The sequence below is a fragment of the Balaenoptera borealis genome (genome assembly GCF_965194805.1).
Source record: "Balaenoptera borealis genome assembly, chromosome: 16".
In the NCBI taxonomy this organism is placed as follows: domain Eukaryota; kingdom Metazoa; phylum Chordata; class Mammalia; order Artiodactyla; family Balaenopteridae; genus Balaenoptera; species Balaenoptera borealis.
The window spans coordinates 22,893,988-22,918,985 of NC_138872.1; the positions used below are offsets into that span (position 1 = coordinate 22,893,988).

Below are 24,998 nucleotides of genomic sequence, written 5' to 3' on the forward strand. Positions count from 1 at the left end.
TGTCCTTTCATCAGATTTATGTAAACTCTGGTGACTCAGAGACCCCTCAATGGAGAGCTTACTTTCCTGTATTGTTCTGCTTCCTGTTCTCTTGTTTTGGAAAATAGGAAGGAAGGATTTGTTCCTTTTTGTGATGTATTTATAGATTATTAATTTCTATTGATATTCAAGTTTTAACTAAAAAGATTTACTTTTTACCAATTTACAAACATTTTTCTTGTTCTAAGGCTGCTTTTGTTTTTAAGGTCATGGGCCATTTTCTCATATGTTCGATGGAAGATTTATTCCACTTGCTCGCCCAGATGTGAAATGGACGGTATGTATTCACATATTTAATAGTCAATAAAATAAAGACTAAGCAGTGACTGCTGTGTTAAAGTATTCTTCCTTTTACAGTTTTTCAGAGTGTTTATATATAATGCTTTCATTTGATCCTCACAGTAATCTCTAAGGAGGAAATCATTATCTCCATTTTTGTAAGTATAAAGAAACTTGAAACTCATAGAGGTGTATTGATGCACCAAAAATCACAAAGTTGTTAAATGATAAAGCCAGCACTAGAAAACCAGGTTTCCTAGCTGCTAATTTAATGCTCTTTCTACTCTATCATACTAGTATAAAATAAAAAATAAAAGGCTGACTCTGGCTTTGACTCATTTTGTATGACCATGAAGTAACTAATACCAGCTAAGTTCATTTTATACTTACAGATTTGCAGGTGACTGAGCCGTATTTTTGGAATCAATGTTTGAGAAGTAAAGTTAGGTCAACTCCTATTTTTGGCCACACTATATATTTGGAGTAGAAAAAGGTATTAATACATATTGAACACTTCTTACACGTCAACCACTATTTTTTCTCTCTCTCTTTAAAGGTAATTCATATACAATATGTTGTACAGATCTTAAGTGTACAGTTCAGTGAGTTTTGACAAATGTATACATCCATGTAGCCACTACCCAAGTTGAGATAAAGAATGTTTTCATCTTCCTGGAAAATTCCTTTGTGACCCTTTTCAGTCAGTTCCTACATCTCCCTCCCACCATCACCTTCTGATTTTTATAAACAGATTAGTTTTGCCTGTCTTAGAATTGATAAGAGTAGAATCCTATAATAGGTACTCTTTTGTATCTTGCTCTTATTCACTCAACGTAATGATTTTGAGATTCGTTGGTGTGTCATGCATCAGTTGTCGGTCCCTGCTCATTGCTGAGGTAGTATTCCATTGTAAGAATAAGTTACGATTTGTTTATTTTTTCTCCTTTTGTAGAATTTGGGTTGTTTTCAGTGTTTTGGCTGTTACGAATAAGGATGCTATGCATGTTACTGTACACGATTTTTATGGAAAATGTTTTCATTTGTCTTAGGTTCATTTCTCCTTACCTAGGAGTAGAATTGCTGGGTCATCAAGTAGATGGATACTTAACTTTATAAAGCAACTACCAGACATTTCCCATTTTACACTCTGCCAGCAGTATGAGAGTGCCTGTTGTTCCATAGCCTCACCAACATTTAGTTTTTTAAATTATTCTTTCTAATGAGTGTGAAATGGTTTCTTATAGGATTTTTTTTTTTTTTTGGTATCCTCTGTGGTATGTTGAGTACCATTTCCTGTACTTTGTCATTGGTAAATCATCTTTTGTGAAGAGTTTTTCCATTTACCCATTAAAAAATTTGAATGATTGCCTTTTAGTTATCCATTTGAGTAATTATATATATAGTCAGATACATGTATTGTGAATATAGTCCCCGTCCCCACCCCAGTCTCTGACTTACCAATTCATTTCTTTAATGAAGGTGGCTTTTGAGAAACAAAAATTTTAAATTTTGATGAAGTATTCTGGTTCTTCAACCTGATAAGATGGATAGTTTCTCTCCAGTTCTGCAGCCTTAGGGCCTCCCTCAGGCTAAAAGCCATAAAAGAACTGGAATACTGCCCATTGCCTTCCTCTTCCAAGTGTTTATTTCCCTCTAACATCTGCCTGCTTTTGGTCGTAATCCAATACCTTCAGGAAGTTGTCCAGAGTTAATAGTTGTTTTCAACAAGGTCGATTTAAATAGGATCTACTCAGCCATTCCCAAGTCTTTTTCTTTAAATATTTTGCCTTTAACGTGTAAGTCCTTACCTCATGGGAATTTATTTCTCTGCATATGTGTGGTAGAAATCTGATTTCTTTTTTAATATGGATAATTGTTTATTGAATTTCACCAATGATCTGCAGTCAAACGCTCTACCACTGTCCCCACTGAGTCTGTGATACCAACCCCAACATTTTTTTAACTTTCCGTAATGATGAATCTTTCTGGATTCTGTTCCATTCCACACTTTTCATAATTGTTACTTCTTTATAATAAGTCTTGATAGCTGGTAGGACAGCTGTTTCTTTTATTAGGTATCTTTGGCCTTTTGCTCTTCTATTATAAATGTTGTAATTTTCTCCATAAAGGTTTTATACATCTTTTATTATATTTACTTCTAAGTTGCTTATAATTTTAGTTATTATTGTCTGTGCTATCTTTGTGGAACTTGAATTTTTCTGTATGTATAAGTTTTTTTCTGAACCATTTGAAAGTATGTTGTAGGCATGCCCCTTTATTCCTAAAGCTTCAGTGGGTATTTCCTAAAATCAAGAACATTCTCTTACATAGCCTCAGTACATTTATTAAAATCAGGAAATTATTATTGATACAGTACTATTATCTAATTTACAGACCTTCTATCAAATTTCAACAACTGTCCATATAGAAAAGGGGAAAGAAAACCATTTTTGGTCCTGATTCATCATACATTACCCTTAGTTGCCATTTCTCTTTAGTTTCTTTTTTTTTTTTTTTTTTAAGTTATTTATTTATGGCTGTGTTGGGTCTTCGTTTCTGTGCAAGGGCCTTCTCTAGTTGTGGCAAGCGGGGGCCACTCTTCATCGCGGTGCGCGGGCCTCTCACTATTGCGGCCTCTCTTGTTGCGGAGCGCAGGCTCAGTAGTTGTGGCTCATGGGCCTAGTTGCTCCGCGACATGTGGGATCTTCCCAGACCAGGGCTCAAACCCGTGTCCCCTGCATTGGTAGGCAGATTCTCAACCACTGCGCCACCAGGGAAGCCCCTCTTTAGTTTCTTTTGATCTGCAACAATTCTTCCGTCTTTATCTCTCATGACCTTGTCATTTTTTGAAGTATACAGGTAGATTATTTTGTGGATTGCCCCTCACTTTGAGTTTCGGTTTTCGGTTTCCTCATACTGTCAGACTATCTGTTTTTGGCAGAATGCCACGTTGTGACCTTAGCGTATCCCATCAGAGTCACATAAGGTCTTTTTAAGCCATTACTGGTAATATTAACTTCAATCACCTGATTAAGGCAATGGCTGCCAAATTTCATAAACTTACTGTTTTTCCTCTATGTAATTAATATGTATCTTGATTCAATTAAAAAATAGATATAGGACCATTCAGGGTTTTGTTTTCATGTTTCTTGAGTTTGTTTTTGCTAAGACCTGTGATAGGGCAGATGTCTCCCTCCAGGGAGCCATTTGATCTTTATAATGATTATAAATGAGCAAGCAGAGACAGATGAGTAAAATGAGTCTAATTTGAGATTCCAGCCCAGATCTTGACTTCAGGGCTCTGAGACATTTTTGTTTTTACTGGCAAGTTTGGAATTACCCCTTTTTATCAGTAGATGGAAACAATACAACTAAATTTTATAGTGATATTCATTAAAATGGTATTCTATTGGGAATTCCCTGGCGGTCCAGTGGTTAGGACTCAGCTCTTTCACTGCTGGGGCCTGGGTTCAATCCCTGGTCCGGGAACTAAGATTCTGCACGTGGTACATCTCAGAAAAAAAAAAAAAAGCTATTTCTATCTTTATGATCTGGTAATATTCAGTTGTACTGTACAATACTTATGTATTATAAATGATTATATCTCATTAAATATATTTATGTAATAATGATGAACCTGGTTTGTAAAGGTTTATAGACTGGTAAAATACAGACAGTTTTTTTTTTCCAGTCCCATCTGGTATTTATTTATTTATTTGGCTGCATTGGGTCTTCGTTGCAGCATGTGGGATCTTTCATTGCAGTGCACGGGCTCTTCATTGCAGCTCGCGGGCTCTCCAGTTGTGGCACGCAGGCTCTAGAGCGCACAGGCTTAGTTGCCCCACAGCATGTGGGATCTTAGTTCCCTGACCGCAGATAGAACCTGCATCCCCTGCACTGGAAGGAGGATTCTTAACCACTGGACCACCAGGGGAGTCCCAATATAGACAAATTTGACAGATTTTTTAAAATATCTGTAAGATTGTAGTTGAAAACTTGATAATTAACATGCATTAGAACCTTATCTCTGAATTACTTGGAGCCAAGAGTAATTTAAATAATCAGGGGTCTCTGATGGACTAGAGTCTACAACAGACCATACTGTGCTGACTTTTCCCAGCATGAACAGGGCTCAGTTATGATGTTTGAGCACCTAGTTAATTCTAACGGACTCAGAGATGTCATGGAACACTATGGTCTCATCCCTGAAGAAGATATTTGGTTTATCAAGGAACAAATTACAGGACCACCTGAATCACCTGTCAAAGATTCTTCGAAGGTAAGTTTGTGTACAACTTAATTTGAACTGACTGGTTCCTTTCATCTAGTCTCTCTGCTTGATTCCTTCAGATCTATTTGAAGAGGTGACATTTGGCTATCTTAGAGAGACTAAATGATAAAATATGTGATACATTTCTACTGTTTAATGCAAAAAATAAAAGACTTATATAGTTCTTCCAGCTCTTAACTGAGTTCTTCAGAAGTTATCCCCCAAATTAAAATGAATATGTATGCAGTATTTTATATAGAAGCCTAAAGTAACTTAGTTTGGAAAATGTAAAAGTATGTGTCTTGTTTATTCATTAAAATTAGCATATTTGAAATATTTAGATATGTGAAGACCTAGAAAAAAGTTGAATTAGTTCAGAGGGAAATATGTTTTGTTTCCTTTTTGATCTTTTTTCTTTTTATTTTGCTTAGAAAAAAGAATTTCCCTTTGTGGTTTTTAAAGTTTTTTTCCTTAAAATATACAAAGCTACTTGTAAGGCATAAGATAAAGAGGTGGATTTTATAGCAAATATCCTATTTCCAAAAAACAGAGCTCCTGGGAATTCCCTGGCAGTCCAGTGGTTAGGACTGTGACGCTTTCACTGCTGAGGGCCCGGGTTCTGTCCCTGGTTGGGGAACTAGGATCCCACGGGCCACACAGTGCCACACAGCGCCGCCAAAAAAAACCCAAACAAACAAAAAACAGAGTTCCAAAAATTCGTTGAATGGTGCATATCATTTAGACTAGATGTGTGGCTACTTTGAAAGACAATACTATTTTCATGCCTGAATTTAAGCATTAGAATATAAGGAACATTCTTACTAGTTCATAATTAGATCTTATATTTTTAAAAAAATTTTAAACGAAGAAAACAAGAAAACTTGTTGGTTATGGGAAGTGTAACAGAGTTAGGATCCTTCCGAAGGCACAAGGTTTAGTATTAACAGGGTATCACACTTTAGCATTTCTTTTCCCTTTTCTACTAATTTAGGAATTAAATGGAAGAAGGAATGAGTAGAACCTTCTCACTTACCTAACCTTCCCGTTCAAATATCTGTTTATACTTTTCAGAGTAATACAGTTGCTTTGCTTTGCTTACAAATAGATTTGGCTCCTATCCTAAAACTTTCAGTGGGTTTTCTTGTCTTGCAGTGGCTGTATAAAGGACGTCCTAAAGAAAAAAGCTTCCTTTATGAGATAGTGGCCAATAAAAGAAATGGCATTGATGTGGACAAATGGGATTATTTTGCCAGGTATGCATTGAACACTTCAGAAAAGTTGGTTAAAATCCTTATATACTTTAAATATATACAATTTTTATTTAAATAAACAAAATAAAATTCTTGTATAAATTTAGTGTTGATATTTAAGGTACAGTTTCCTTTGTTGAAATATTTCATTTCTCTGCTTTGGAATCTTTCTAGGGACTGCCATCATCTTGGAATTCAAAATAATTTTGATTACAAGCGCTTTATTAAGTTTGCCCGTGTCTGTGAGGTAGATGATAGGAAGCACATTTGTACTAGAGAAAAGGTAAGCTATGTCAGAGAACAACGAGGAAGGTATAGTTCCTAGTGTGAAATCTAGAAATAACCTTTAACTAATTTGGAAAAATCACTACCTGGTAAATTATCAATCTCTTTACTTCATGCTTAGCATTTGGAAGTATCTTAAGGCTCTTTTCACTTCTACTGCATTGTTAAATAATAATAAAATTACGATAGACATTTTTTGAATGTTGTTCTAGGCACTGTTGTAAGTGCTTTAGAGGGATTAACTCAATCCTCATCCACCCTATGGAATAGATACTGTTATTATCCCATTTAACAGATGAGCAAGTTGAAGCACAGAGAAGACATACAATTAATGGCAGAACTGGAATTTCAATCCAGGAAGTTTGGCTTGAGTATTATCCTTAATCACTATATTATGTGTTTCATGGTAGTTAAAATCCTAAAATCATTAGGTCCCCTGCTAGGTTAGAATCATGTAACTAAAGAATATTACAGTATTATACTATAGAAGGTCTTTCTTTTGAGAATGAAGACTATAAGAATAATAATACCTAATTTCTAGAGGTATTGGGAAATTTAAAGAATATATTTAAGATGCCTAAAACAGAATGTGTCACTGAGTTAAAACACTCAGTAGATTTTGGTTTACTAAGAACAAAAGTTGCACATTAGTAGTTTTATGAATCTGCCTTGCTCTTTCTTAGTGGGCTCAGGGGTTTTAATGAAGTAGCCCCTGTGCCTAGTCTTCTTTTATGCCACCATCCCTTTTCCTTGACTTATATACTTGTCTGCTAACAAGGGAACCTAATCTGATCCTACATTGTTCCACATTCTTCTGCAGGAGGTTGGAAACCTGTATGACATGTTCCACACACGCAACTCCTTGCATCGCAGAGCTTATCAACACAAAGTTGGCAACATCATTGATACAATGTAAGAAATTCGATTGTTATTTCCCTATAAAATTTTCCATGATGCTTTGCTAGAGTATCATACTTGGGTCAAGTTGAGATTTCTAGGTAAATTCAAGTGAATTTTAAGTGAACAAACCTAAAATGGTTCCCTTCAACAAATAAAACAAAAACTAGCATAAAGTGAACTTCGTTAGAGGTGAGGAGGAAAGTGGGTAAAGAGGATAGATTCAAGCAGAAGATGGGGTTTAGGCTAGGCAGGAAGGAGGCCACACTGGGATGGCTTAGACCTCTGCACAGGTAGTCGCTTAGGTACCAGATATTAGTCATGGAGGTGAGAGGTGGGACATGGATAATTGATATTCTGAAATTAATGATAAAAATGAATTTTAAAGATTAAGATTACTGTCTCTCCTTACCCTGTCAATTATCAAAATTAGTAGCAAATAGTAAAACCTACAGGAATTTCACCACTTCTCCCCGATCCAGTCAGAACCAAAGCAGAAAAGTACAGCCAGGTCTCTGTGTGACTCAAAGACCCCATGAGGAATTACCAAAAGTTGGGTGTGAGTCAAGTTAATTCCATGTCTCTAAAATAGTTTTAAATTGATTTATTTTAAGCCTTTCATGTTCATGTTTAACATTTGTGTTGAGAAAATTTACCTTCTTTTCTACTTTTTTCCTCATCTTTTCTCATGAGCACACTAGTTAGAATTCTTTCTCCTATTTGTATGGTTGTCACTTTGGTAAGAGATTTTGTTGGTTTCTTTGTTTTTAATGTGGAGAATCAGAGAGATGTAGGTACAAAGCCTGGTACCGCTTCTTCCTAACTTGATTAAATGAAAATTCCTTAATTTCTACATCTGTAAAATTGAGGCTGATTACACCTATCTTATAGTTGGAAAGATTAAATAAGATGATGTATTTAAAGCTCTGTTATAATGCCTGGAACACAGTAAATGTAGTAGTTCACAAATCACCATGGATTTATTTAGCATGATTGAGAAGCAGTTGTGTTTTTCTTCTGGCTTTTTAAAAAATTATAAGTTGCAGGTGTACAATATAGTGATTCACAACTTTTAAAGGTTGTATTCCATTTATAGCTATTATAAAATATTAGTTGTATTCCTCATTGTACAATATATCCTTGTAGCTTATTTTATACCTAATAGTTTATACCTCTTAATCCCCTACCCCTATATTGCCCCTCCCCACTTCCCTCTCCCCACTGATAACCACTAGTTTGTTCTCTATATCTGTAAGTCTGAGAAGCAGTTGTCTTTAGAACATTGTGTCTCAAGATTTTATTTCCCTAGAGTAGAAAGATTTCCTTAACTTTAAGCAAGGCATAAAGCAAATATTCAAATTTTCTCATAAACATAAATGTTTATAAAATGATCTTTAGGATTACAGATGCCTTCCTCAAAGCAGACCCTTACATAGAGATAACAGGTTCTGAAGGAAAAAAGTATCACATTTCTACAGCAATTGATGACATGGAAGCCTTCACTAAGCTGACAGGTAAGGACTAGAAGGTAACATAGGTGGTCCATCTCAGATAAAGTATAAGCTTTCCCTGGATTGCAGATGAGTTATTTTCCAAACATTCCAATGTATTTAGCTTCTAAAGTGATTGTATACTCTTGGATTTGAGTTTTATCTCTGCTTTGTACTAACAGGGTAACCTTCATAAAGTTATTTAACCTCTCTGAACCTTAGTTTCCTCATCTAAAATGGGAGTAATGACACCTAGCATATAGTTTTGTTGTGATGCTTCAATGAGGCATATAGCACCTAGAATAGTACTTGGCACATAAGTACTCAATATTAATTATTATTTAACTTATAATACAGCTGGACTAATACCATACCAGTATCAAAAAGCTGACTTGCCTTTTTTTTTTTTTTTTTTGACTTGCCCTTTTAACATGATCTTTGTTGCAAAACACAGGATGTGAGAAACATTTCCCCTCACGTCAGCAGAAACAAACTCTGCGGCTTAGGGTGTGAAGGAAGAGAGGTGAGGGGTTGCAGCTGATTCTTTAATGTGGGAGAGTGTAGACTGAGAAATAAAGATCAGTAAAGCAAAAGAGGTAAACCAAAAAGCGTGTACCAGTCAGAGTTCTTAGTTGCAAATCCTAAAACTGTCTCTGCTTAACTAAAAACAACATATACATATAACATAGAGAGTCCCCATTACACTTGTAAATTTTTAGTCATTTTCCAATCATAGCTAAACCAAAGATTAGAAGTGAAATGGTGATTCCCGGTATCAAATGTCTGTGTACACTGAGAACACTGTACATCAGTACTTACAGTTTATAATGTGACAAGTGAGTTTGCTTTTTGCTTGTTAATTAATCTGGGTTGGATTGATGACAAAGTTACTTATAGGGGATAATGTATCTAAATTGTTTCTGTGTTTTGTTTTAATAACATCATAGCAGGTGTACTAGTCTCCCATTGTTGTGTGGATAGGAATGGAGGAAGAGATTATAAGACAATGTGAGCAAGCTGTGGATATTTATTTATTTATTTATTTATTTGAACATCTTTATTGGAGTATAATTGCTTTACAATGGTGTGTTAGTTTCTTCTGTATAACAAAGTGAATCAGCTATACATATACATATGTCCCCATATCTCCTCCCTCTTGCATCTCCCTCCCACCCTCCCTATCCCACCCCTCTAGGTGGTCACAAAGCACCGAGCTGATCTCCCTGTGCTATGTGGCTGCTTCCCACTAGCTATCTATTTTACATTTGGTAGTGTATATAAGTCCATGCCACTCTCTCACTTTGTCCCAGCTTACCCTTCCCCCTCCCTGTGTCCTCAAGTCCATTCTCTATGTCTGCGTCTTTATTCCTGTCCTGCCCCTAGGTTCTTCAGAACCTTTTTTTTTTTTTTTTTTTAAGATCCCATATATATGTGTTAGCATACAGTATTTGTTTTTCTCTTTCTGACTTACTTCACTCTGTATGACAGACTCTCGGTCCATCCACCTTACTACAAATAACTCAATTTTGTTTCTTTGACGGCTGAGTAATATTCCATTGTATATATGTGCCATATCTTCTTTATCCATTCATCTGTCAATGGACACTTAGTTTGCTTCCGTGTCCTGGCTATGGTAAATAGGGCTGCAGTGAACATTGTGGTACATGACTCTTTTTGAATTATGGTTTTCTCAGGGTATATGCCCAGCAGTGGGATTGCTGGGTCATATGGTAGTTCTATTTTCAGTTTTTTAGGAACCTCCATACTGTTCTCCATAGCGGCTGTATCAATTTACATTCCCACCAACAGTGCAAGAGGGTTCCCTTTTCTCCACACCCTCTCCAGCATTTATTGTTTGTAGATTTTTTGATGATGGCCATTCTGACTGGTGTGAGGTGATACCTCATTGTAGTTTTGATTTACATGTCTCTAATGATTAGTGATGTTGAGTGTCATTTCATGTGTTTGTTGACAATCTGTATGTCTTCTTTGGAGAAATGTCTATTTAGGTCTTCTGCCCATTTTTGGATTGGGTTGTTTGTTTTTTTAATATTCAGCTGCATGAGCTGTTTATATATTTTGGAGATTAATCCTTTGTCCATTGATTCGTTTGCAAATATCTTCTCCCATTCTGAGGGTTGTCTTTTCGTCTTGTTTATAGTTTCCTTTGCTATGCAAAAGCTTTTAAGTTTCATTAGGTCCCATTTGTTTATTTTTGTTTTTATTTCCATTACTCTGGGAGGTGGGTCAGAAAGGATCTTGCTGTCATTTATATCATGGAGTGTTCTGCCTATGTTTTCCTCTAAGAGTTTTATAGTGTCTGGCCTTACATTTAGGTCTTTAATCCATTTTGAGTTTATTTTTGTGTATGGTGTTAGGGAGTGTTCTAATTTCATTCTTTTACATGTAGCTGTCCAGTTTTCCCAGCACCACTTATTGAAGAGGCTGTCTTTTCTCCATTGTATATTCTTGCCTCCTTTATCAAAGATAAGGTGACCATATGTGCGTGGGTTTATCTCTGGGCTTTCTATCCTGTTACACTGATCTATATTTCTGTTTTTGTGCCAGTACCATACTGTCTTCATTACTGTAGCTTTGTAGTATAGTCTGAAGTCAGGGAGCCTGATTCCTCCAGCTCCGTTTTTTGTTCTCAAGAGTGCTTTGGCTATTCGGGGTCTTTTGTGTTTCCATATGAATTGTGAAATTTTTTGTTCTAGTTCTGTGAAAAGTGCCATTGGTAGTTTGATAGGGATTGCATTGAATCTGTAGATTGCTTTGGGTAGTATAGTCATTTTCACAATATTGATTCTTCCAATTCACGAACATGATATATCTCTCCATCAGTTTGTATCATCTTTAATTTCTTTCATCAGTGTCTTATAGTTTTCTGCATACAGGTCTTTTGTCTCCTTAGGTAGGTTTATTCCTAGGTATTTTATTCTTTTTGTTGCAGTGGTAAATGGGAGCGTTTCCTTAATTTCTCTTTCAGATTTTTCATCATTCGTGTATAGGAATGCAAGAGATTTCTGTGCATTAATTTTGTATCCTGCTACTTTACCAAATTCATTGATTAGCTCTAGTAGTTTTCTGGTAGCATCTTTAGGATTCTCTATGTATGTCATGTCATCTGCAAAGAGTGACAGTTTTAGTTCTTCTTTTCCAATTTGGATTCCTTTTATTTCTTTTTCTTCTCTGATTGCCGTGGCTAAAACTTCCAAAACTATGTTGAATAATGGTGAGAGTGGGCAACCTTGTCTTGTTCCTGATCTTAGTGAAAATGGTTTCAGTTTTTCACCATTGAGAATGATGTTGGCTGTGGGTTTGTCATATATGACCTTTATTATGTTGAGGTAAGTTCCCTTTATGCCTACTCTCTGGAGGGTTTTTATCATAAGTGTTGAATTTTGTCTAAAGCTTTTTCTGCATCTATTGAGATGATCATATGGTTTTTCTCCTTCAATTTGTTAATATGGTTTATCACATTGATTGATTTGCATATATTGAAGAATCCTTGCATTCCTGGGATAAACCCCACTTGATCATGGTGTATGATCCTTTTAATGTGCTGTTGGATTCTGTTTGCTAGTATTTTGTTGAGAATTTTTTCATCTATGTTCATCAGTGATATTGGCCTGTAGTTTTCTTTTTTTGTGACATCTTTGTCTGGTTTTGGTATCAGGGTGACAGTGGCCTTGTAGAATGAGTTTGGGAGTGTTCCTCCCTTTGCTATATTTTGGAAGAGTTTGAGAAGTATGGGTGTTAGCTCTTCTCTAAACGTTTGATAGAATTTGCCTGTGAAGCCATCTGGTCCTGGGCTTTTGTTTGTTGGAAGATTTTTAATCACAGTTTCAATTTCAGTGCTTGTGATTGGTCTGTTTATATTTTCTGTTTTTTCCTGGTTCAGTCTCAGAAGGTTGTGCTTTTCTAAGAGTTTGTCCATTTCTTCCAGGTTGTCCATTTTATTGGCATATAGTTGCTTGTAATAATCTCTCATGATCCTTTGTATTTCTGCAGTGTCGGTTGTTACTTCTCCTTTTTCATTTCTAATTCTATTGATTTGAGTCTTCTCCCTTTTTTTCTTGATGAGTCTGGCTAATGGTTTATCAATTTTGTTTATCTTCTGAAAGAACCAGCTTTTAGTTTTATTGATCTTTGCTATCGTTTCCTTCATTTCTATTTCCTTTATTTCTGATCTGATCTTTATGATTTCTTTCCTTCTGCTAACTTTGGGTTTTGTTTGTTCTTCTTTCTCTACTTACTTTAGGTGTAAGGTTAGGTTGTTTATTTGAGGTGTTTCTTGTTTCTTGAGGTAGGATTGTATTGCTATAAACTTTCCTCTTAGAACTGCTTTTGCTGCATCCCATAGGTTTTGGGTCATCGTGTTTTCATTGTCATTTGCTTCTAGGTATTTTTTGATTACCTCTTTGATTTCTTCAGTGATCTCTTGGTTATTTAGCAGTATATTGTTTAGCCTCCATGTGTTTGTATTTTTTACAGATTTTTTCCTGTAATTGATATCTAGTCTCATAGCGTTGTGGTCGGAAAAGATACTTGAGACAATTTCAATTTTCTTAAATTTAGCAAGGCTTGATTTGTGACCCAAGATATGATCTATCCTGGAGAATGTTCCATGAGCACTTGAGAAGAAAGTGTATTCTGTTGTTTTGGAGTGGGATGTCCTATAAATTTCAATTAAGTCCATCTTTTTTAATGTATCATTTAAAGCTTGTGTTTCCTTATTTATTTTCATTTTGGATGATCTGTCTATTGGTGAAAGTGGGGTGTTAAAGTCCCCTACTATTATTGTGTTGCTGTCAATTTCCCCTTTTATGGCTGTTAGCATTTGCCTTATGTATTGAGGTGCTCCTGTGTTGAGTGCATAAATATTTACAATTGTTATATCTTCTTCTTGGATTGATCCCTTGATCATTATGTAGTGTTCTTCTTTGTCTCTTGTGATAATCTTTATTTTAAAGTCTATTTTATCTGATGGGAGAATTGCTACTCCAGCTTTCTTTTGATTTCCATTTGCACGGAATATCTTTTTCCATCCCCTCACTTTCAGTCTGTATGTGTCTGTAGGTCTGAAGTGGGTCTCTTGTAGACAGCATATATATGGGTTATGTTTTTGTATCCATTCAGCCAGTCTGTGTCTTGTGGTTGGAGCATTTAATCCATTTACATTTAAAGTAGCTATTGATATGTATGTTCCTATGACCATTTTCTTAATTGTTTTGGGTTTGTTATTGTAGGTCTTTTCCTTCTCTTGTGTTTCCTGCTTAGGGAAGTTCCTTTAGCATTTGTTGTAAAGCTGGTTTGGTGGTGCTGAATTCTCTTAGCTCTTGCTTGTCTGTAAAGGTTTTAACTTCTCCATCGAATCTGAATGAGAACCTTGCTGGGTAGAGTAATCTTGGTTGTAGGTTTTTCCCTTTCATCACTTTAAATATGTCCTGCCTCCCTTCCGACTTGCAGAGTTTCTGCTGAAAGATCAGCTGTTAACCTTATGGGGATTCCCTTGTATGTTATTTGTTGCTTTTCCCTTGCTGCTTTTAATATTTTTCTTTGTATTTAATTTTTGATCGTTTGATTAATATGTGTCTTGGAGTGTTTCTCCTTGGATTTATCCTGTATGGGACTCTCTGTGCTTCCTGGACTTGATTGACTATTTGCTTACCCATATTAGGGAAGTTTTCAACTATAATCTCTTCAAATATTTTCTCAGTCCCTTTCTTTTTCTCTTCTTCTTCTGGGACCCCTATAATTTGAATGTTGGTGCATTTAATGTTGTCCCAGAGGTCTCTGAGATTGTCCTTAATTCTTTTCATTCCTTTTTCTTTATTCTGCTCTGTGGTAGTTATTTCAACTATTTTATCTTCCAGGTCACTCATCCGTTCTTCTGCCTCAGTTATTCTGCTATTGATTCCTTCTAGAGAATTTTTAATTTCATTTATTGTGTTGTTCATCATTGTTTGTTTGCTCTTTAGTTCTTTTAGGTCCTTGTTAAAAGTTTCTTGTATTTTCTCCATTCTGTTCCCAAGATTTTGGATCATCTGTGCTATCATTACTCTGAATTCTTTTTCAGGTAGACTGCGCATTTCCTCTTCATTTGTTTGGTCTGGTGGGTTTTTACCTTGCTTCTTCATCTGCTGTGTATTTCTCTGTCATCTCATTTTGCTTAAGTTACTGTGTTTGCGGTCTCTTTTTCACAGGCTGCAGGTTCGTAGTTCCCGTTGTTTTTGCTGTCTGCTCCCAGTGAGTAAGGTTGGTTCAGTGGGTTGTGTAGGCTTCCTGGTGAAGTGGACTGGTGCCAGTGTTCTAGTGGATGAGGCTGGATCTTGTCTTTCTGGTGGGCAGGACCACATCCGATGGTGTGTTTTGGTGTGTCTGTGACCTTATTATGATTTTAGGCAGCCTCTCTGCTAATGGGTGGGGTTGTGTTCCTGTCTTGCTAGTTGTTTGGCATAGGGTATCCATCACTGTAGCTTGCTGGTCGTTGGGTGGAGCTGGGTCTTACCGCTGAGATGGAGATCTCTGGGAGAGGTTTTGCCATTTGATATTACGTGGGGCCAGGAGGTCTCTGCTGGACCACTGTCCTGAACTTGGCTCTCCCACCTCAGAGGCTCAGGCCTGACACCCAGCCAGAGCACCAGACCCTGTCAGCCACACAGCCAGGTATGTGGGGAGTTTCTTGCCTTTTGGGAAATCTGAAGTCCTCTGCCAGTGTTCAGTAGGTGTTCTGTAGGAGTTGTTCCACATGTAGATGTAGTTTTGTTGTATTTGTGGGGAGGAAGGTGATCTCCACATCTTATTCCTCCGCCATCTTGAAGGCACCTCCCTGGATATTTATCTTTAACTTTTGCTCATAATGAAGCAAATGATGCTGTGTTTTAAAAAAATCATCTTCAGTTTTCCTCACAGACCAGTCCCAACCATTCATCCTGTAACATTATATTACATTTAAATTATCTTTTGGTGAAAAGAAATGAATTCTGCATTTTATACACTTTGGAGTTAACTGACAAACCATTAAAATATCATACATTTTAATGAGGTCTTAAGTGCTCATGACTATACATAGCTCTTGCTCACCATGAAAGTTCTACAACACCCAAACTGGTTTTTACCCCATTCGGTGAGATGAGTTCACTGATCACATACTTGGATGTTATAACAATGTCAAAAATCGCAGACAAGAAATTAAGTTACATTTTTGTGCTTTATCTGCCAGTGTATTGGAGAACAAGCATATAGCCTTTCCAGCTTTCATCATTTGAGACAGGGATCATTGTACTTTTCTTGCATATGATTCTGAGCAGTCATATAATCCTTATTCTCCTTAACTACATGACCTTGAAGGAATAGGACCATGTGAGAGCCTTCCTTACTTTTGCTGCATTTCCAAAAGCAACTCACCTTATCTTTATTTTAAAAATCTCCACTTCTTTTTTTAAATCAATTTGCTTTTAGTTATTTATTTATTTATTTGGTTGCACCAGGTCTTAGTTGTGGCAGGCGGGCTCCTTATTTGCGGCATGCATGTGGGATCTAGTTCCCTGACCAGGGATCGAACCCGGGACCCCTTCACTGGGAGCTCGGAGTCTTATCCACTGTGCCACCAGGGCAGTCGCAAATCTCCACTTCTTATTTTCAAATTTTTTAGAATGTTTTTTCACATTTTGGGGGTAAGTGTTGAAAATATACAGCAGTGTTGAAAGAATTTTACAGTTAAAACCTGTATACTCACCACCTAAATTCTAGCATTTACTGGACTTGCTGTATCACATATTTATTACCTACCATCCCTCTATCCATTTATTAATCTATCTAAAGTTTGATACATTTTAAAATAAATTTCAGACATCAGTATACTTTACCCTAACTCCTTCAGCATACAGATTAACTAAAGTTCACTAATTGTTTATAGATTTTTTTCTTTTGATGTAAAAGTTACATGCAATTTGTATAAATGCAAAAATTTTAAGTGTAACATTTGCTAAACAAATGCAGGACACAGAACCTTATCTTCTCCTTAGAAAATTCCCTCATGCCCCGTCCCAGTCAATTCCGGTCCCTCCCTCACCCTGAGAAGCAACCACTATTTGCCTGTGCTAGACTTTTATAGCAATGGAATCATACCGTATGTATTCTTCTGTATAAGGTTTCTTTCACTCAGCATTATGTATTTCAGATTTATCCAGATTGCATGTACTGGTAGTTCATTCCTTTTTATTGCTGAGTAGTAGTGTATCGTATGAATATGCTGTTTCTTTATCTGTTCTCTCTGCTTCCTAAATTTCTATTTCTGATGGATGTTTCAGCTTATCTGGATGTAGCTATCTTAAGCATTGCAAATGTTATGACCACTGTCTTAGGTAACCATTTTCTAAATCCTAATACATTTAGTAAATACCAATGCTAAACCTTGGTCTTTATCCCGCAATATTCCTAAGCAATCGGTGGACCTTACCCCTTCCCTCCCTTCCCCTGCAAGACCCTACCCCCAAATCCCTTAATTAAATTGAGGTCTTAGAATGTTAAATTCAAAAGAACCTTAGAGATCATCCGCTTAAAACCCCTCAAATGAGGAAACAGGCCAAATGAGGGAAAGTAGCTTATCCTAAAAGATGGCAAAGCTGAACTCAAACCAAGTCTTCTGACTCCCAAGTTGAATGTTGTTTACACTATTTTAGTGATATTTTAGTCATTAAATTTAATAGACAAGCAGTTTACTTTTGTAGATGACTCTTCTGAAAATATGTACATAGAACAAATAGAACTCTCATACATGGCTGGTGGGAATGCAGGTGGTACAGCCACTTGGGAAAAGTTGAGCATTTTCTTTTAAACATATATGTATCCTGTGATCCAGTAATCCTTCTTTTACCCATTTAGCCAACAGAAATGAAAATATAAGTCCACCCCAAAACCTGTACCTGGTAGAATAAGATGAAAGGCATAAGAAGAGTATCAGTTGAGTTCCATGGGGTTCAAAGAGGAATTACATCTCTGGTTTGGAAGAATTAGGGAAGGTTTCACAATCAGGTGCCTTTTGAGATGAACCTCAGGGATTAGACAGGCCTTCAGGAAGTGAGATTCTGTCATGGGGAAAAGCATTTCTTTAATTCACCTGGGAATAGGGTAGGTAAAAGCATGGATAAGAAAAGCGTGGTCTTGTTTTTGTTGTTGTTGTCGTTGCTGTTGTTTTTTATTGGGGTAGAGTTGTTTTACAATGTTGTTAGTTTCTACTGTACAACGAAGTGGAATTCCCTGTGCTGTACAGCAGGTTCTCATTAGTTATCTGTTTTATACGTATTAGTGTATATACGTCAATCCCAATCTCCCAGTTCATCCCACCCCTGGTCTTGTTTATGTTAAAATAAAATTGTTCTGTTTTTCAAACTGTGCGCATAATGTGTAAAGAGATAATGAAAACTAAAGATGGAGAGATGGGTTTGTAGACAGCATCACTGAGAGGGTGAGGAATGTGTTAACCATGGATTGGTACATATACATGTGGGTGACGTGAATGACATAGACTACTAATATTTTATTTTGCCAAGAAAAGGCATTTTAATAAAACTCACTTTGCAAAATGTGGTGATTGCTTCAATCAAGGATTATCAATGAATGCTAAACCATTGGTTGACAACTTATTGGGATAGTCAGTCTCTCTCAAAATATTACCCTGCAGATTGTTAATTACAAAGGGAAAGATACATTTATAACAGAAATTCGGGGCGGGGTGGTGGTTATTGCTTTAACCGACTGTTGGAACTTAACATAACCCGTAAATATAACAAAGCTCGTTATGTGACTTGTGATGTGATGCACTGAGCCAAGCTCTTATGTAGTGTTCTTAGATGTTGTAACACTTATACAGTGTTCTCGACAACAGTGTTTTCCTTGAATCTAATGGTGAAGAAGCAGTCGAACAAGTTCAAAGTCTGGGACATTTTACATAATGACTGCCTGAACTTTTCTAAAATGTCAACTTAATGAAAGAAGTCAGGGGAATTATCCTAGTTCTAGATGGGAGGAGACTATAAAACACAACAACTAATGTCATCCATAATACTTGATTGGTTTCTCTAGACAGCAACAAAAATTCGTAAATTGCATTATTGGAACAATTAAGCAAATTCAAATATAGATTGTGTGTCAGATATTTTTATATCAGTATTAAGTTTCTTGGCATGATTGTGGTTATGTTGGGGGACGTTCTTGTTCTTGGGAGGTACATGCTGAAGTATTTAGGAGTGAAAGGTATTGATGTCTGTAATTTTCAAATGTTTCCTCAAAAATTTATGTGTGCACACACATGGAGAGAGTGTTTGCATATGTGGGAAAATGTTAACAGTGGATAAATTTCAGTGAAGCGTATTTTATTTTGAAATTTCCAAAATAAAAAGTTGGAAGAAAAAGAAAGAAGGAAAATAAACTACCTTCTATCATCAGGGAATGAAACTTTTAAAAACTTTTTTTTTCTTTTTTTTGGCCGTACCACGAGGCTTGCGGGATCTTAGTTCCCCGACCAGGGATCGACCCCAGGCCCTGGCCGTGAAAGCACGGAGTCCTAACCACTGGACTGCCAGGGAATTCCCTTAAAAACTTTTTATTAAGGAAATTTACATCACTTAGCCTCATCACTTAGCTGCAGCAATTATCAACGCATGACAACTTTGCTTCATCCCTTCACCCCATCAGACCCTGGGCCATTTTGAAGCAGATCTCAGACATAATTTTGTAATCCTTAAGTATCATTCTCTTTAAAAAAACATAATATAGGGACTTCCCTGGTGGTCCAGTGGTTAAGACTCCGAGCTCCCAGTGCCAGGGGCCTGGGTTCCATCCCTGGTCAGGGAACTAGATCCTGCATGCTGCAACTAAGACCTGGCACAGCCAAATAAATAAAAATAAATAAATAAATATTTTTAAAAAACCAACATAACAATAAATTAATACACCTAAATTAATACACCTTTGTACCTAAAACCCAGTCTCAAGTCATCAACTCCAGTGCAGTCTTGTCTCAGCTCTCCCCTTTCCCACTCATTAGATTACCTTGAAGCAAATCTGAGACATTGACTGCAACACTTTTACAAAGGTTTTTTCACTTCAGGCTTAGAAATTTTTTTTCACATTGTTATAATCATTGTGTACCTACGTTTGTAAACTGCTTGAAATCATTTCAGACGATGTATGAGTCATACAGCAATGTATGAGTCTTTTAAAATCTTGTTTTTTCATTTTAATGTAACTGAAATTTCATCAAATTGGCAGATAACATTTTTCTGGAGATTTTATACTCTGCTGATCCCAAATTGGATGCTGCACGAGCGATTTTAAAGAAAATTGAATGCCGTAACCTCTACAAGTTTGTGGGTGAGACTCAGCCTATTGGACAAATAAAGATTAAAAGGGTAAGTTGAAAGGTCCTCTGACCCCCAAGAGGAAAGCATTAGCCCATCACAATACCATGACTGTATTCTAAGCCCTTTACACGTTCTCATTTAATCTTCACATCAGTCTTCTGAGGCCTGCCCTGCAGATGAAGAAACTGAGGCTTGGGAGAGATTAAATAATTTGCCTATGGAAGCACAGTTAGTGAGCCAGGATTCAAAGCCAAGTCTCATTTACTCCAAAACCTTTACTCTCTCATTTCAGAAGTGAGAGGGGGGCCTCAAATTTTGTCTAGATCCAAAGGCAAGAAAATGAATGTAAGAAAAAAGGGGCCTCAAAATGAGGTATCTGCATGAGCTTCTTTGACACTCTAAGGACCTGCTTTAACTACTTCCTTCTTTCACAGATTATCAGGTTCTCGCAGATGGTGCTTGCCTGCCTTCTTTAGTTCAGTTATCAGTTATCTCTCCTGCTTGTTGAAGGGTTTTCTCTTTGCCAGAAAGCCCATAACAAAAGCCACACGGATAACCACACCCTGCCTCATGATACTTCCTTGGGTCACACTTTACTTCTTCTTGTTTTACCAATACGTTAATGCCACATTTTTTTCAATGTGAAATTTTGTTATGAAAATTGCACTATTGTGATTTGATTAAAAGATGGCATAGGCAGAAGCCATATATTTGTTAGGGAAATCTCTACCCACTTTTTTTGGTAAAGTGCCGTTTTTAGAGAGGGAACCTCTTCGTGATACAAACACTGTAGAATGAAGGACTGGAGTTCTAACATGAGGAGCCTTGTCTTTTCTAGGAAAACTACGAAAGCCTTCCGAAAGGGGTCGCCAGTGCTAAACCCAGTGACATGGTGCTAGAACCTGAACTGAAGGCTGAAGATTTCATAGTGGATGTAAGTAGTTAGTCCAATAACATACTAAGCAAAGAATTTATTTAAAATAAAGCACCACTACCACCCCCATTATAACAGTAGAACATGTTCATTATAGAAAATTTGGAAAATACAGAAAGATGGAAGAAAGAGAATCACCTGTGATATCACAGAAAAAAACTAACATTAAGCAGTTTTAAAATCTTCTTTGACATTTTTATGTCAATATTGTAAATATTTTTATGTAATTGTGGTCATGTCATGAATAGAACGTTGTATATAGTGATTTTTGAATGTTTTCTTGATCAAAAAAGTAATACATACCAATATTTTAATTGCACACATACACACAAAGGAAAAAGTTAAGACTTTTTGACTCCTATTTTCATAGAGGATGTAGTGTCTTCTTGTATCCTAATGAGAATGCCAAATGGCTTTCTCACATTTTCTTCTGTTTCCTCTAAGAAATTCTTTTCAGAGTTCTACTCCTCTGAAATCTCAGGACAGTGTTCTCTGTGTATTTTTTCCGTAAGCCTCTCATTTGCTGTTCTCTTGCTGACGCATCTTTGAGCAAAAGGCAATCTCTCCATAACCATTCTTTGCCGAGGGACACAGTGAGTGAACTGCCCTTGGACCCTCTCTCTATTCGCTTGACTGTGTGTTGAAGTGCCTCAGATCTGCAGATCAGGCTGCAGTTTCCTGTTTCATTAGATGAGGTTCCACCAGAATAAAGGGATCTCACATCCTGACTTCCTGAGGCTCTGAAAGGCTTCACTCTCCAGAATGTTATCCCTGGGCTCCCACGTGTCTGCCCTTGCCCTCAGTGCAGGCATTACTCCTAGTCAGTCCCCCACCTCCCCATCTCCCAATGGATAGAGGATCAGAGGTACTTCAAGTGGCTGCCATGCATAGGAGAAGATGACATACACATGGCCAGTAGACATGAAAGAAGTTTAACTTTCTTGTTAACCTATAGGCAAATTGATGCAACGAGTTTTTTGATTATCAGACGTATAAGATAAGAACATTTTCATAAGATTTTGTGATAATAAAGGTATGTGAAAATGGGAGTGTAAATTGATACAAGAGACCAAACTAGGGTCAATTTTAACTGACCCAGCAGTTTCATTCTGGGGATTTGTCCAAAGGAGGTGATCAGTTTTTCAAAAAAAGCACAAATATATTTATTGTAGCTTTATTATAGTGTGAAATTAGGGGAAAAATGTGTATGTCTTTTTTTGGCCATGCCACACGGCATGTGGGATCTTAGTTCCCCAACCAGGGATCGAACCCGCGCCCCTTGCATTGAAAGCATGGAGTCTTAAGCAATGGACCACCAGGGAAGTCCCTATATATGTCTCTCAATAGGAAATTCAGTGGAATAATGCAAACATTAAAAGTTGTTTTTAACATCGAAAGGTGTTTATAATAAGTGAAAAAAGTACATACAGAATGATTTTCTTTTTGTTTCTTTAAATGTATATACATTACATTTAAATGTGTGTGTGCAATGAACATATTGAAAAAATTTTGGATATATTAATAGTAAAATGTTAACATTGTTTCTACCTGAGTGGTGGAATTGCAGGTGATTTTTTTTTTTTTTTTACAGTGAGTATGGTACAAGAGTTTCATAATCTGAAACTCTTTCCATTTTAAGATGGGTAAAGCCCATCTGTATTCTGAGAAAGCAAGTAAAATTGCTAATTAAATGTCTTATCATGAATTAGCATCTAGTTTTAGCTTGACAGTGTAATATATTTACGTGGTGCATCTTACCATACATGGCCCCTTTGGGGACTGTATGCAGTAACTTTTATGATTATGTAATGGGCTATAAAACATAATTTACTATTTAGAATGAAAGATTCATTGTTGTTGGTCTGTAGCTACTTTTTTACTCTTGAGTCCTTGCTTAAGAATGGGATCTCTGTATAACATTGCCCTTCTGGAAAGTAACTGTTTTATCAATCTGCTTTAAGGAGGAATTTACAGTTATGCATTATGAAGAAAATAGGGATTGCCTTTTATTACTATTCTAAAGCCAAGGAAATAAATACCGAAGAGGTAGTGGCACTTAAATTGTTGAAAATTTGATTAGTGTTCATGCCTTACCACGATGGGTAAAATGTCAATGCTGCATCAGGTCCCTCCCTTATGAAACAACACCCAGGAGAGAGACCTGTGACAGCACCAGCACTGGGATCGTGGGGAGGACTGAGCAATGCTCCCTCACAGATAAAGGGATGCAGCTATCAAAGCCAGTAGACCATGCAGAGTGGGAGGGCTGGCCGTGTACTGCAGACCCCTGGTCTCACTTCTGGACCATGGCTGAATCTCAGATGTCCACCTTTGTCTCACAGGCCACTGGCAGCATAGACAGCAAAGCTCATATACCGGTTTTCTTCAGTCACCACTCACAGGATAAGCCCCTCTTATCATCTGTTCTTTTCTGTACCGTCATCACCACATTACTCTATTTCTTCCCTTACTTCACTTCCAGTCTCTTCCCTTGTCCCAGACCGGTCCGTGGAGCCCTTTGGAATTTCCACTCCATAATTAACTAACTCCCCTCTATCTTTAGCCTCTTCGCTGACTATCTTTTTGCCTTTGTTGCAGCCTGGCTGTCCCCTGAGAGCCTGATTCCCCTGCAGCTCTTTCAGGAAAAGCACATTCCTCAGGGTCAGGAGACCTTCCTGTTCATCAGTCCTCTTGTTCCCTAGTACCACTTCAAGACCCCATGCAAGATCCCTGTTCCTCTGAGACTGACATCCTTAAACCATCTCCTGTCCTCTTGGTTGAAGATTTTGGCATGGTGTAGAGCCTTCCACTCTACTCCAGCTCCTGCCATCATCTTTAGTGGCTTCATAGTCCACATGGCGCCAGCTCTGATCTCCTTACCTTCATCCTCAGTGACCTTGTCCCCTCCACCTCAGCCAACGTGCTCGGCAGATTACACTCTGAACCTTATCAACATTTGAAAATGCCCTCCCTCTAAAAATCACTAACTGAAGCATCCCATCTCTGTCCATAAACCCCTTTCTTCCTTACTTGCTTGTTCCTAGCTCATCGGGAGCTCCAGTTTACTGTCTCCTGACTTTCTTCCAGCTTGTTAGTGATCTTCTATCTTCATTTCTCTCCCAATCTAACTTAGATCGTGTTTCCATTAATTCAGTCATTTTCTGCAGTTACCCTCAACTCCCTCGCAAAACGCTGAATGACAGTTCATGGTCACCAACCCTAGGTGGGCCCTCTGGACTTTCTGGCAAGCTTAGTGCAATTCTCCTAGTCTCCATAGTGACTATCTCAAACCATCTTCACTCCTCCCAAATCTCCAGCCCTGCTTCCCAACCCCAACTGTATTCACTCTCAGTGACTAACCCCACTTCAGGTCTTATTTCAGAGATAAAATATAGGTTATTAGATAGGAACTCTCTCCACCTACACCGTCAAATAAGCAAGCCTGCCTCCATGTGCAGCTGTGTTCAGACTTCGCTCTGGTACAGTGAGGAAATGTCTCTTCCTATCAGAAGGCTAAGGGTAACCCTTCTAATTGTGTTCCAGGCCAGGGCTGTCCAATAGAACTTCCTGTGGTGATGGAAATGGTCTGTATCTGTGCTGTCCATTTCAGTAGTGACTAGCCACACATGTCTATTGAGCACTGAAATGTGGCTGCTGCAGTTGAAGAACTAATTTTATTCTTATATTTAATGTTAATGACTTGACATGTAAAAAGCCACACATAGCCAGTGGTTACCCCATTGGGCAGTGCAGCCAGAGAGCAGTTTGTCTCAGAACGTCTGCAGAACCACACAGTATGCATTCTCTCCTCTCTCTCTTTGACTTTCCCATCAGCAGTTAAACAGACTTTCATCTTAAGAAAATAACAAACCCTGCACTCCTCTTTACCCATCTTCTCTTCTTCAGGGTTAAACTCATTGAAAAGTTGTGTCCCCTTACCTTTCCTGGGTACCACGGTCCGCTTCATATTCTCCCCTCTTGCCTCTCTTAACAGCCAAACTTCCAAAAGTTGTCCTCTCTCTCATTTCTCGTCTACTTCTTTTTTGTTTTGCTTTGTTTTTTGTTTGTTTCTTTGTTTTGGCCACGCCACGTGGCTTTCGGGATCTTCGTTCCCCGAACAGGGGTCGAATCCGTGCCCCCTGCGCAGAGTCTTAACCACCGGACCGCCAGGGAAGTCCCTTC

General features: G+C 37.5%; 1 protein-coding gene across 3 annotated transcripts in view; it reads left to right on the plus strand.

Annotated features, from left to right (window-relative positions):
• Nucleotides 1-24,998, plus strand: part of SAMHD1 (SAM and HD domain containing deoxynucleoside triphosphate triphosphohydrolase 1) — a 64,052-nt gene that overhangs the window by 29,820 nt on the left and 9,234 nt on the right. For 2 of the 3 annotated variants that reach the window (XM_082361968.1, XM_082361969.1), the window contains exons 6-13: nt 246-316; nt 4,439-4,597; nt 5,741-5,841; nt 6,013-6,121; nt 6,944-7,035; nt 8,419-8,534; nt 19,791-19,930; nt 20,721-20,816. In XM_082361968.1, the coding sequence (XP_082218094.1) occupies nt 246-316; nt 4,439-4,597; nt 5,741-5,841; nt 6,013-6,121; nt 6,944-7,035; nt 8,419-8,534; nt 19,791-19,930; nt 20,721-20,816 (884 nt within the window). The remainder of the gene's footprint in view (nt 1-245; nt 317-4,438; nt 4,598-5,740; nt 5,842-6,012; nt 6,122-6,943; nt 7,036-8,418; nt 8,535-19,790; nt 19,931-20,720; nt 20,817-24,998) is intronic. The other variant, XM_082361970.1, reaches the window with a different exon arrangement.